Genomic DNA, 13,664 nt, shown 5'->3' on the forward strand with positions numbered 1-13,664 from the left:
TAGAGGGCTGTCACGCAGCAGTATTCTGTTCCCGAGGTCCTGTCCCATGCCATCCACCCTCAGCTGGACAACCTGTCCAGCACCGCTCATGTGGAGGCAGTGGTAATAGGTTCTCATCCATCAACTTGTCAGGGAAAAGAATGAACAAGTGATGGGTGATGGGCTTGAGGGAGCCGCCATCTTCCCCGAGGGAAGTCACATGAGTCTCTTCCATACAGGAGCAAGGCCCGCACCTGACCCCTGCTTTGAGAAGGTTAACGCTGCCGGCGACACTTATGGCAACTGTGGGAAAGATCTCTACGGCACATACAGGAAGTGTGAGACAAGGTAGAAGGCAGCATGGCCACTGATAACGGCCAGTCAGGAAGTGACGTTTCCGTACCCTGCAAAGATAAGGGCCACCGGACTAAACCAAACCAACCTCAGCTCATATCCATGCCCTCTTCCTGCAGTCAGACCGCCTTATGCCAGTTAGAACTGGGTGGTTCTGTAGGATAGTAGCATCGATATTTATTTGGGCTGCTCGCAATTTTTCAAATTGAGATTTCAACCGAAAAAATTGAATTTTGAAGAAAAAAAGGAGTTAGATTTCTACAACTTCCCCCACTTCTCAACCAACTCTTGAGCCGGTTCCATTTTTTTTTTTTTTTATTCCAACAGTTAACAACAGGGGAGGAAATTTTTGAAAAAGTTTTGCGAAGTGTTGTTTTACTGTTATTTGACCAGGCCCAATACTTCTAATGTCTAAAAGGCGGGTTCGCGTTCATCTCCCTGGCCATCCATTCAGACTGACCATTGTTAGCACACTATGGGGTTAAGGCCCTGCAGTCTGTGTCCAGTTTATGACTGTTGGGTTCACCTTACCCCCATGTGAGTAGGTGAAATGGTGACCATTGGCAAAGCCTGTCTCCTTAGGATTGTTCCTGAAGATAACGCTCATTGTTTCTGTTGCTGCTGAACCAATGAATGTTATTGTCTTGATGTAAGTTCAGAAATTGGTCTGGGCCCCCCTCGAATCTGTTCATTGTATGTAAATTTTCTTAATTTGGAGGGAATAAAGTGGAAACGTTAACCAGAAGGCACAATACAACCATTTATCCAGTCTCCACTTTGCAAACAGGGATGCTAAATGTGGAAAGATACAGTGCCAGAGCTCTGCTTCCAAGCCGCTGGAGGCCAGAGCAGTCCCGATAGACACAACAATCACGGTGGACGGAAGGCCGATCAAATGTCGGGGGACCCACGTGTATGGTGCGGAGGAGAACGAAGGGGATATGCTCGACCCTGGCCTGGTGATGACTGGAACAAAGTGTGGGAACAATCACGTAGGTTCGAGCTGCACACCGCAATGGTGTTGGATGGTTCTGAGTGTAGCTTTTCCAGATGGAAAATGTTCTACAGTTATTAAACAATTTGCACCTGATGCTTAATGCCTCTCCTGACATAGAGAACAGCCCCCAGAGAACAACTTCTTTGTGCGTCCTGAGCGACAACAGGTTACCTGCTATTGCAGGGCTGGACATGATGACCCAGAAGGTCCCTCCCAGTTCTGTTTCTAATAGTTCCCTTACGAGATTATTTTTCTCTCTCTCAAGCGGCAGAAGAAGACCCCTCTTTACGCTGATATCAGGAGGCCATGCATTTAAGCTTTGCCATGTGAATAGAGAAGGACAATGTTAGATCTGGGTCTTGGGCTCTGAGATGGTGTGGCATACAGGGATGAGTGCAAGGTTTGGGGACAAGAACTAATACCAGTTCTCCCAGTGGCTTTGGGCAAGACAATTGGCTTCTTAGCTTCAGTTTCCCCATCGCGTGTCTGAAGTTCCATTCACTGGCGTTGAGGGTGGCAATGGATGTTGTGCTTGGGTACCAGCTAAACTTCATGGTGTGAGCTGTGGCTTCAGTTCCGACAGTATTATTTATTATTATCTGAACTCTAGTAGCACCCTGGAGTCCTAGCCAGGGCCTCCTGGTGCCAGGTGCTGTACAAACCTGGAACAATGAGATGGTTCCTGCCCCAAAGAGCTGACCGGGAGTTTGGTTCCTGTTCCCACAGGTTTGCTTCGAGGGACACTGCAGGAACACATCCATCTTTGACTTTGAAGGCTGTAGCAAGAAGTGCCATGGGCATGGAGTGAGTGTCTCTCTTTCTGGTCTTCATTTCAGGCGGGGGTGGGGACAAACCACTGTACGTTTGTGCAGGGTATTTTGTGCGGCTATTTATACTTAAAAACTCAGTTCTGGTGTCACATTCACACTAGCTCCTCTGGTCTCCTGCTTCTCAATCAGACTCCCATGCAAATGATATTGCTTCTTCCTTTCATGGGTGACTCATTCCCCGGCCCACTGGTGTCTCTCTGATATGAGACTTTGCTTCTGTTCCGAAATCCGAGCCCGGCGCTAGATCTAGACAAACCACGAGGGGCAAGAATCAGCCGTTGGTGGGAAGTAGGAAGTGAAATCTTATCAAAGAGATCCTCCGGTCCTAGTTTGGATTCAGGCCAAATCAGACCGCCTGGGGGTAAGCCATAATGTGAAGCGTCTAGGGCGTATTAAGACGGGTCCTCATGGTTCTATATAGGCCATGCCAGGGGGATGGCCCTTTTCAAATGAATAGATGTTGCTAGATGGTGGCAGGACAGGGGCCCTTTGCTGATGCTTTATAGGGAAATTCTTGCTACTTTAACTTAGGCTAGAGGAATGGGGGGTCTGTTTTTGGAAGGTTTTAAAATCAACCAGGGAGGTGCCCTTCAAATGGATTGCTCTAAAACATCACTCGACCAGGAGAGATGAGTAATGCAGCACCTCTGCTGCTGGGTTTGCTGGCAAAGGGCTGACTGGCTGAGAAATGCCCAGGCTCATTCCCCACTTGAGATCTAGGCAGTCTCAGGAAACAAAAAGCCAAGACCACGATTCTAACGTGTCTCTCCCAGGATTTTTTGCAAAGCTCTTTGCAGAAGTGTATTGCATTCGTTTCTTTCGCTGTAACCCTTCCAACTGCATTGACTTTCATCTGAGGAGCTCAAAGCATTTTACAAAACATTTACACACGCACCCTTGTGCGAAGTAGGTCAGGGACAGACCGTAAGAGCAGCACAGCTCACAGGAGGACACCAAAGACAACAGCACATAGCAACACGACCAGGCAGTTTAGGCCAGTGGAGAATATTGTATCCAGCTACCATTACAAGGAGGATTTAAGGAGGAAGCACGTACCTACAGTTCCGGAGTTGGAGTTTAATCAAGACACTGGAAGTAACAGCCCTAGCTTAGTGTCAAGTATCCTGGGAACTTTCATGACTACAAGGGATCAAGACCTTTCTCTGACACCTTGCCCACCAGAGAGCAGCTCCAGCAGCGTGCTGGGGAACTAGTTTGCTGCTGACACAGGAAGAAAAGTGCCGGCTACTGAGTCCCCCACACCGCTCTCTGCAGCACCTACAGTCACTGTTCCTTGCAGCGCTTCCATCCAAATCCTCACCCCACCCACCCCTGCCTAGCGTGAAAGCTTTGCTGGGATCACAGGACAAGGTGGCCATATTACATGGGGGAGAGAAAGGGTAAAAATAGAGGTGGATCGTATGGGCCCCTGCCCAGTAATACGCATATACACTAAGAAACCCTGGCTGGAGCAGAGTGCAGGGTGGGAAATACATCCTGCAGAATGGAGACCGAGAGGGGAAAGAGAGTTTCAGAGCTTGCGTTTCTCGTGAACAGCAGTCAGCGTGAGCCTGGGTCGTTACGGGAACCTTTCTTTTTATGGGAGGGGGAAGAATGTCAGAGGCCGAAGGATCGCTAGGCACCAGCTCCCATTACAAGCCTCTGGAAGTTGGGTGCCTAGCTCCCGATTTCTGCCTTTGAAAACCTACTCTAGCTTTCTACCGAAGGGAGGGGCTGGAGGCCGGTGGTGGGTTTGCTGCTGTGCGTGGATTCTGCAGGAGCTGAGCAGCTGCTAATAAAGTCCCTAACTGTCACCAAAACAGGTGTGCAACAACAACAAGAACTGCCACTGCTACAATGGATGGGCGCCCCCGTTTTGCAGCAAACCTGGGAACGGAGGCAGCCTGGACAGTGGGCCCACACCCCAAGAAAGTGGGTGTGACTCCTTTTATCTTCCTGGTCCCTAGTAAAGCAGAGGAGTGGGGTGGGGATGGAAGATCCTGACCCATTGATTGACTCTGTTTTCCTGCTCTCAGGCCTGGTTCCAGTGACAGCTGGAGTCCTCGTTTCCGCCTTGCTTCTGGTCGGAATAGCAATTGCGTTTTGCTGCTATAAATGGAGGGACCGACTCAGGCCTCTACAACAGAAGATCATCCCTTCAAAGAGGAGCCAACAATTTGGGTGAGTGTTCAGGGTTATTCTTTGCCATTTCCAGTGTCAGAGAGAAGAGAAATCACAAATTACTCTGGTCTCTAATTATCGGTCCCATTTTTAAAGCACCAAAGAAGGTTCACGCCATTCAGATCGCTCAATGGACTCAACTTTCAGACGCGTCCTTTTGGAGACTAGGTTTCTGGAGCCGTGGAATGTTCCCATAGGTGATTCCGTTGGCCACACAGCCACTAATGAATGACACAGATGTTTGTGGCTGTCAGCGTAAAAGTTTGAGTAGGAAAGTTTAGGCACTGGATAGTGACATGATTGAACATGCTGGCTGGCCTGGTCGATGTTCTTTTCAAATTTTTGATGAAACTTTTTGTTGGAATTTAGGCAAAAAAAAAAGAAAGGAAATCTATTATGGAAATAACTCCCATTCTTCTCTTTTCTTTCCCTGGTTGCCAGCTGTGCCTCTGCTCCAGATCAGGGTGGCGTGAACGGCCATGCAAATCCAGCCTTCAAGTTGAAAACCCCACAGGAACACAGAAAGGTAGAGGCAAAGACACCCAAAACCTGCTCAGAGGCATGGCTCAGCCATAGTGCTAAACTGAATCTGCTTCTGTCTACACTGGCAGTCCCAGGCTGGGATTTTCAGAGTTGGGCCGATGGGAGTTAGGTGTCTGAATCCCACTGAAAGCCAGTGGGAACTGAGTGCCTCACTCCTTTTGGCACCTTTGAAAATCACAACCAAATTGTTTTCCACACTACTCAATGCACTCATTGCTGACCCCTGTTGTAAACTTCCTAGAGCAGACGAGGTTAAAGGCAAAATGGTTGAAAATAACCAACATTTGCTAGAGACGCATGGCTGAAGACCGTCAGTTTATGACTTTGTAGCAGCGCTTTCTGCTGTGTCGCTGGAAGGCCTCATGGAAGAAATGGAGGGATGTGACAATGGGTATAGAAGGCAGCATGTCTGATGTGGAAATAATGCCTGTTGTTTGTGTGACTTGTACACAGGCTACCTGCGCCCCTGAAATCCCATCAAAACCTGCAGTGCTTCACCCCCCGCCGGCCCCAGATCTCAAAACCAATATTCAGCAACCACCTGCTTTCCCAGCTGGCCACAGCAATGACACCAGGAAATCCCCTGGTCTGGTACATCGGCTAGATGGGATCCCCAAGGATGCCGCAAGACGAATTCCTCCGAACAGGCCAGCACCCCCTGCTCCAAAACCCGTAGGCCTGCAGGTAAAGGAATGGCACTGAAACTTGCTGTGTACCTGTTCGTCCTTCGCTGTGGGTGGAACATGCAACTTGTTCTGAGCGAATGTAGTGGCGTCTAACGGCTCGTGGCAATGTTAGAGTTGTGATCCGCACTAGCACCAGGCACAGTGCAGAGATGTGTGGATAACTTTCCCTAATGCAGCTCCACGGGTGCATTTCCCTTGCCTGTGCTCTCTCTGCTGTGGACCCCTCTCGAGCACAGACGGAGAGCCATGCTGAATTGCACACAGTAGCTTTGTGGCAGGGGTTCATTCAAATCTCTTTAGATGAGATGTGGGTGAACGAATTCCATCGTGCTCCCCCTGCCTGCAGGACAGTTATATTTGTTCCCAGTGGAGAGGTCAGCAAAGGTGCTCCTGCTCTTCGTTGTTGTAGTTGATGATGTTCCTTGTTGGGTGCTCTTTTTCAGGGATTATTCTTCATTCAGCTCAGTCAGTTCTCCTGATGACTCGGCTGTCAGTCCTGGGTGCAAAGGGGATTGTTAGCCTGTATCAGGAAACAGCATTTCCTTCATCGGGGGCCCCAAATCTTTGTGTAACGGAAGTCACACAGGGTCTATCTACACAGCAACTCCCCACCCGCAGCTGGCCCATGCTGCGGGGCAGATTCCCGGGCTCGAGATGCAGCCTGAGCTCTGAGACCCTCCCACCTCGCTGGGCCCCAGAGTCCGGGGTGCCATCCCAAACCCGGACGTCTAGACAGGAACAAAACAGCGCCACAGCTCGAGTCCAGTGAGCCCGTGTTGGCTGCCACAGGCCAGCGGCCGGTTTTTCTTGGCTGTGTAGACGACCCACTGACAATTTGCCAGGCGCCTGCGGGCTATGCCCATTTTGTATGAAAGGAACAGTTTGCGGTCACTGCCAGCTTTTATCAGTTTATAGTCTATGGAGACTACAACCCCCAGCATGCAATTAGCGGTCAGTGATAGGCCCCAGCATGCAATATTCCCTCTCAGTCTGGCCATCTCCATGGGTGGGGGTGCATCCGCAGGCTGCCGTGTAGTACGGGCTGGCTGTGTGTTGGCCATCCTTGGATTATACATTCGGTTGTTCCGTGTCTATCTGGCGTCATGCAGCATGCAATTGATTTGTTAAATTTCCTTAGCTCGAGTCAGCATACAGCCCTCTTCAAACCACCCGCAATTCCTAGAAAGCCCTTTTACTAGCTTAGAGCCAGAACCAGAGGCATGCCGGCAGAGAGCTGTGTCACAGAAGGCAGCAGGAATTTGGCTTCAGACGGTGTCTCCCAGGGATATAGAGGAGAAATAAGAACAAAACAACAAACAACACAGGATTTCAGGGAATGAGATTTGTTTCTGGTGCCATTGTTCCCATAGGCAATTCTGCATTTAGGCTATTGACAGGGAAAAATAAAAACAAAAGCAGGAAGCTGCTTCTGCTCACTAATGAGAAAATATCCCTCACGGCTGTTTGCTGACAAGTTTCCTCCAGACACCTGTTTCTTCTCAGTGACATACAACCTCAGCTGCACAGCGTATCTGGATCACTCAGACCTACAGCAGAGGAACACATCTGCTGAGTTTTCAAGACGGAAGCTCCCCTATCATTTGAGTGGAAGAGGGCCACAGAGATTAGCAGATATATGGGAAATGGTTGGTTTCGTTGCATTTCCCCATGTCAGTGAATTTCCTGGGCATCCACTGCATGTGAATGCTTGCTGTACCTGTAAAGATTCTTTGGACACAGGTGCTGACAGACTGCATTGAAGGGGTTAGAGATTTCCCCTTGAACACAAGAGCAGGACTCCTGGGTTAGCGATGATAAATACCCAGTCATTAGCTGACATGAACCATGGAGTGTCGCATCTCTCTGAGTTCCGATGAACATGTGGGATTTTTTTGGGCGCCCGCCAAGCTATAAAGGCAGACTTGTTTGTTACATCAACGTGTGTAGCACAGTGGCTTAAAACAGACTCTAAGGCCAGCAGTAAAATGTGAGTAGGTCCTCTGCGGATGACTGCTCCCAGGGGTATTTGTTTTGCACTGGACGTGGTTCTGAGACTGGAAAATGTAGCGCTGAGAGCATCCCCTCATGAGCAGCTGTTTGCTGCAGGCCAAGAGTAATTCTTTTGTTTGTTTTTAAAAAACTGATTGGAACCGGATGCTGAGATGCGTGTGCATTTACACACATATTTTATATATTATATGTGAGCGCATGCATTTGTGTGTGGGTGTGTGTGTGTGTGTTTGCATGTGCAAATTGTGTGTGTGGAGCATGGGACACGGGTCACCTGCAGGTTTAAACTAGCATAAATGGAGGATTCTCTGTCACTAGAAGTCTTTAAATCATGATTTGAGGACTTCAGTAGCTCAGCCAGAGGTTAGGGGTCTAGTACAGGAGAGGGTGGGTGAGGTTCTGAGGCCTGCAATGTACAGGAGGTCAGACTAGACGATCATGAATGATGGTCCCTTCTGGCCTTAAAGTCTATGAGTTTATACCACAAAGAAATCAGTAAAGGGGCTAGCAGAGTGTTTTATGGAGCATATTTTCCCCTAATACTTTCATGTAAATTTCAGTACACGTAAAAGCACCAGATCCCTCAACATGCAGAAAGCGACACGTGCTTTATTCCTGCAGCTCTGTGTCGGCTATTCCTAGGAGAGGCTGCTAGCGAGGGCACGTTGCTGGGTGGTCTTTGGGATGAAAGCTGACCTTGTTCTAGCTGAGACCACCCAATCCCAATCAGAGCTCAGGAAATCGTGAGGATTAAAATCTCTGGAGGCAGAATTCCTCTAGTCACGAGCAGGACAGGTAGAGAGCGTGGCGCCAGCCGCTTGAGCTCCATTGCTGATTCAGAGGGAGACAGCCATTCTCCGCCTCCCCCATACATTCAGTCCTCAGCCTCTATGCTGAGAGCACCCCCACGGGGGGAGAAGGGTGGTTGTGATGTGGACAACCGTCCAGTAGTTATTGGGCTGAGCTGAGGCCAGCACCTTTCCACACTGGTCACCAAAGAGCTGTCCGATTGTAACGGCTGTCAGCCAGAAGGCAGCTGGGCCAGGTTCAAGCCTGTGACTGGGAGATGGACAGCTCGATCTCCCAGCTAATCCGTCTCCCTTGTTATCTAAGGCAGACCTGAGTGAAGGGCTCCATGGGGGACACGTTACTGCTGTCATTGCCCTTTGCTCCCCATCTGGAGTTGATTTTCACAGGAGTGCTTGATATTATCCTGGGGATCAAAAGCAGCCACCTCTGAGACATGGACTGTTTGCCAGTTACAAATGATGGCTAAAGAGGCACTGGACGGGTATTGGATTCGGAGGTCCCCGTAAGCTCCTTTCAGTAACAGCTCCGGCAATCAATGCAAGCCAGGAAGTGAGCTGATTAGCTAATGACTTCCTGAGCTTTGTAATGAGCAGGGAGAAAAACTGGACCCGCGGCAGGGCGAGCATTTGCAAAACCACCTTCAGGGCTCTTTGCAGAGCTCCTAATCTGCGGCTGGCGAATGCCTGCCCTGGAGTGGGCCCGTCTGCTGCCGTGTGCACCCAAGGACTGCGTCAGGGGTGGCAGTGGGTTGTTCTGGGATTCCAAGCTCTCAGTAACTGCAGTGGGGTGTGTAAATTGCTGGGAAAGGGTTAAGCCATGTGCAGTTGGCTGCAAACATTTCTTATGCCCCAAGCGTGGGGACGCCATTGGCTTGGCCATATCAGTGCCCTTCCTGAACGAGAATTTAAAGCTCTTTGTTTCTGGCTTAGGATTCTGCTAGACCCCGCCCGCCACAGAAAGCTTTGCCCGCTAATCCCGTCTCTACCGGACACAGGACGGTGCCTAGGATTAACACCGCAACGCTGCCACCCCCTACTGCTGGACGGAGCCCAGGACGATTCCAGCCGCCGGCAGAGGTAGGGTTTGCGTGCAAAATAACACCGAAGAGAGCAGCATGCCCTCACCACCACGAAGCACGGCTGTCCCAGCGATAATAAATTACCTTGCTATTAACATACAGAATCTGCCAGTGCTGGGCAGTTAAGGGAAACCAGAAGGTTTTATCTCCAAAATATTTTCCTTGGCTGGTTTATTATGGCCGGATTACTTCTGAGTGGTGGGCTGCACATAAGAACAAGCAGGTGCAGGGCTGACGGTGCTGATTTTAATTTGTGTCTCGCTACGTATTTGTTGGGTTAAACGATCGCATGGCTCCAGTTCTCCAGGGATCCCGCCGACAGTGGCTGTTTCAAAATAGTCTTTAATAGAAACAAAAAAATCAGTCATGAGAATTGCTGAATATAGGCTGTGCGGCTGGCTGGGTTATAGTCCACAACAGGGCAGTTGGTTTTTAATTCTCAATCTACCATAGCGCTTTCCCAGAGATTAAATATATATATAAGTTAATGAATGGTCTAAGGACGGGCCCGAGTAGCGAGGTGGCAAACATGCTGATGAGAGACCGTTATTTAGGTTGGTCAAGACCTAGTGAGGCTCCGAGGGATTTCAAAGCCTAGTGAATGGGCAGCATGATGGAAGATGAAATTCCGGGTTGATTAATAAAGGACAATACATGTTGGAAGGAAGAACTTGAGCTATTCAGACCCCAGGCTGGTTTTTAAATGAGCTCTTCTCGCTCAAGAAAAAGACTTGCTTTGTCACTGTGGATAGCTCAGTGTAAACTTTTGCTCATTATAGAGTGGAAGCCAGAAAGCAAGCAAAAAAGTGGGCTATGTAAGGATACATTTGCCTAGGATACATTGCCTAGGATACATTTACTCATCTATGTAACGTGCTTATAGCATCTAATCATTGACTAACCCTTTATAAATGGAACCTTAATATAAAGTGTGAACCCAGCCTCCAACTGCCTGGGGCTAGGAAGAAACTTTCCCTATAGACAGGTTACTCCAGAAGTGCCCATTACGGGGATTCTTGCACTTCCCTGTGAAGAGTCGGGTCCGGCCCACTGCCAAAGGCAGAATACAGAACTGAACTGGCATGATGATGCCGTGTTCCTATATGTTTCTTCGATCAGCCAGCTTGTCTGGACTGAGATGGCTTCGCCTGCCCCTCTGTAATATAATCTGACTGAGAGCAAGTGAGATGCTTTTTCTTTTTCACTAATACTCATTTCTGTGTCTTTTTGCATTGTAACTCCCCGCACCAGAATTCAACGGTGAAGACAGTCGGAGGAGTGAACGCCTTGAAAAAGTGATGGCCAGGGGCTCTGGGCCACATGGCTGGGATCATGGGTTCTTTCCATATCGACTTGGGAACTCACCAGGAATTGGATGTCTTCGCCACCTGGGAGAAAATACACAGCTCACGTATAGTGCTTGATCTCCACTTCCCTGGCCCCGTTTCTCACCCGGCTCACTGGGCCACATCCGGCCCTGGCACAAATGGGTGTAGCTCCCAGCCCTGGTTCAGGCAGGTGCAGCTTCTAGTGACACCAATGGGAATTGCATCAATATATGCCAACGCTGAATTTGGCCCACTGTGCCTTTGGCCTCCTACACTACAGGCATTGAAATGGCATTGAAATGTTATTGTGCAATTTATAAATCAGAAGACGGGGTGTTGGGGAGAGAGTGCTCCCTATTTTAAAAGATATGACCTCACCTACCTTGTCTCTCTAATATCCTGGGACCAATATGGCGACAGCTCCTCTGTATCTGATCAGTAATTTAGTGTTCAAGGGAGAATGAGCCGAATTTGTCAGTTGTTGGACTTGACAAGCAGTGCCCTAAGGATCAAGCCGCGCTGCTTCCCTCGGTCTGTGCAGAGCAGCGGCAAGTGTGTGTGTCAGTGCTACACGGAGATTACGGACAGCTGTCAAGGTCTTCGGCCCATGCTGTTTCCCTGGGCATTGACTGACTGGGCAGCAGTGGGAAAAGAAACCGTGGAAACCATGCGAGTCCGAAGTAACCCGGGCTTCCTGGTGACCCCCCTCGCTCGCAAGACCCTTTCCATCTCCGCCATTCAGTTGTTTTGCATTAAGTGCTTGATTCGGCTGTGTCTTAGCTTGTTGATGTAAGCGTAAGATCCAGCAGCATTTCCAGCTTGCTTATGTGCCATTAGCAGTGTCGTCTGGACTTCGACAAGGTACTACAGAAAAACTCTCTAAACGAACAGTCAAATGGTGTTAAAATGAAGGCCAGGCCGTGAATCCTTCCTTCCACAACGTGGTGTATCAGCTAACCAGACCAGTACACTTTCTGTATATAGCCCCCGGGCTTCTGTTCTGTGCTGAGCAATATAGTACAACACTGAGTACCTAGTAACTTTAAAACTGGCCATTTGGTAGAGCAATGGAAGATATATATAACTCATGGTGCTTTTGTTGGACAGCTGATTGCATCCAAACTTTACTCTAAGTAGACATGGTGGAAGCAGTTGTCCATGTGAACTTTAAGATGAAGGTCCTAATCCTAGGGATTTAACATGATGAATTTGTTGTTTTTTTTTAAACTGGTCTGGGTTTCCATACATATTATCTCAGGACTTTAGACTTTGGGACATTTTGTTCCCCCAGCAATTTTTCTGTTTTCCTTGAAATTACTGTGTGTGTGAAAGTCAGGAATTCCAGAGCTATAGATGCAGAAGCTATGTCATATCTGATCTATTATGGACAGGGGTCTTCAAGCAAAATAATCCAGACTGCCCAGTAGAAGAAACCCTATGAATTGCTGCAAAAACTATTCTGGGTTGTGATTCCATTATTGCTACCTGACCATGAAGGAACACCTCAGAACATTCACATTAGGTTTGGTTGGCATCTAAAGATGGACTAAACCATTTTTGCAACGTTAGCACTTCTTCCTCCTCAAGGCTTTATGAATGGATGGGGGAATTTTGTTATCATCCAGCTGTCTGCTCACTAGAAGGGTTAGTTTGGACCTCTTCCCAGATTTTCACACTCCTTAAAAACCAACCCATAGTACCCCCAAATGAAATACCTGGGCTTTCTATGAAAAAGACTAACTCTCTTCATCCTTTAAATGTTTTTCTCCACATCTGGTCACCCCAGTGTCCTAATTACTGTCTCCTGGCATCAGTGCTTCAATGCAAAGCTGCCATTTACTTTGATAAAATCCAAGTATTTTTGTAGGCCCTTCTTTAATTTTATATTTTCGTTGCAATAGACACTGAAGGAAGGGTGGTAAGAAGAGACTTGCACCAGCAGCCAGTTATGTCTCTGAGGTTTTTTCCAGTGACTATAGCAGCTACCTTATCTGGCTTTTCACCACTCCATTTATTATTCTGAAGCACGTTTATTATGGCAGTGTTGAGGTGCTAACCAAGAATGGGCCCCATTGTGCTAGCAGTGATACAGTCCCTGCCTCAAAAAGCTTACAGGCAGAGGGAAACAGGGTCGGGGGAAAAGGGCATAACAGGCATTTAGGTCTCAATCCCTATTAGCACAAGATGCACATTTTGAACACAGCGTGACATCTTATTAAAACCACACCCTTGTATGTTATTAACTCCTGCGGTCAGTGACACCTCAGCTACAGCCTCTGGTTTTGAATCGGTGCCCACTGAAATCCTCTTTCCACTGACAGCAGTGGGCGTGGGATAAAGCCAGGGACCCTCAAGGGAAACCCTGGGTTCTGGGATATTATAAAGCCTCCAAAAGGGAACGCTCAGTAAATCATTTGACATTTTCACATGTGTGAGATGTGGGGGAGAAAATAGAATGTGATTTTGGGAGAACATATACAAACCACGTCACTTTCTCTTAGGGCCATGTCTTAATTGTTTACAGTAATGCTCTCTGTGCCTCTATGCAAATACTTGAAGAATGCAATTCATTGTGCCTTTTGCTTAGTTTACATTTAATACATTTTTTGTTGTCCGTCGTCATTGAAATGTTGCCTGGAAGTGTTGTTAAGGGGGTTAATAGCAGACAGTGATTGATAGCAGGCTGGGGCCGGCTACTCTTTTAAATAAGGAATTGCCGTGGCCAGGAGTGACGCGATTCCAGGAAAAAGGCCTTTTCTAAAAGTTAAATAAGCTCAGGCAATGCAGACTCCAGTCTAGTGCAGACCCGCAGACAAGCTCTGTGTAGCGCAAACGCTCGTCTCTCTCGCCCACAGAAGTTGGTCCAAT

General features: G+C 48.3%; 1 protein-coding gene across 1 annotated transcript in view; it reads left to right on the forward strand.

Annotated features, from left to right (window-relative positions):
* The window catches only part of ADAM19 (ADAM metallopeptidase domain 19), a 44,378-nt gene extending 33,528 nt beyond the window's left edge, over window positions 1-10,850 (forward strand). The window contains exons 15-23 of the mRNA XM_067566258.1: window positions 219-327; window positions 1,121-1,325; window positions 2,057-2,134; window positions 3,984-4,092; window positions 4,197-4,341; window positions 4,783-4,867; window positions 5,338-5,568; window positions 9,320-9,466; window positions 10,720-10,850. Coding sequence (XP_067422359.1) covers window positions 219-327; window positions 1,121-1,325; window positions 2,057-2,134; window positions 3,984-4,092; window positions 4,197-4,341; window positions 4,783-4,867; window positions 5,338-5,568; window positions 9,320-9,466; window positions 10,720-10,767 — 1,157 coding nt within the window. The 3' untranslated portion in view covers window positions 10,768-10,850. The remainder of the gene's footprint in view (window positions 1-218; window positions 328-1,120; window positions 1,326-2,056; window positions 2,135-3,983; window positions 4,093-4,196; window positions 4,342-4,782; window positions 4,868-5,337; window positions 5,569-9,319; window positions 9,467-10,719) is intronic.
* The last annotated feature ends 2,814 nt before the right edge of the window (window positions 10,851-13,664 follow it).

Source organism: Emydura macquarii, unplaced genomic scaffold (genome assembly GCF_026122565.2).
Source record: "Emydura macquarii macquarii isolate MOO-44397 ecotype Brisbane River unplaced genomic scaffold, CSIRO-AGI_Emac_v2 contig_2768, whole genome shotgun sequence".
NCBI lineage: Eukaryota > Metazoa > Chordata > Testudines > Chelidae > Emydura > Emydura macquarii.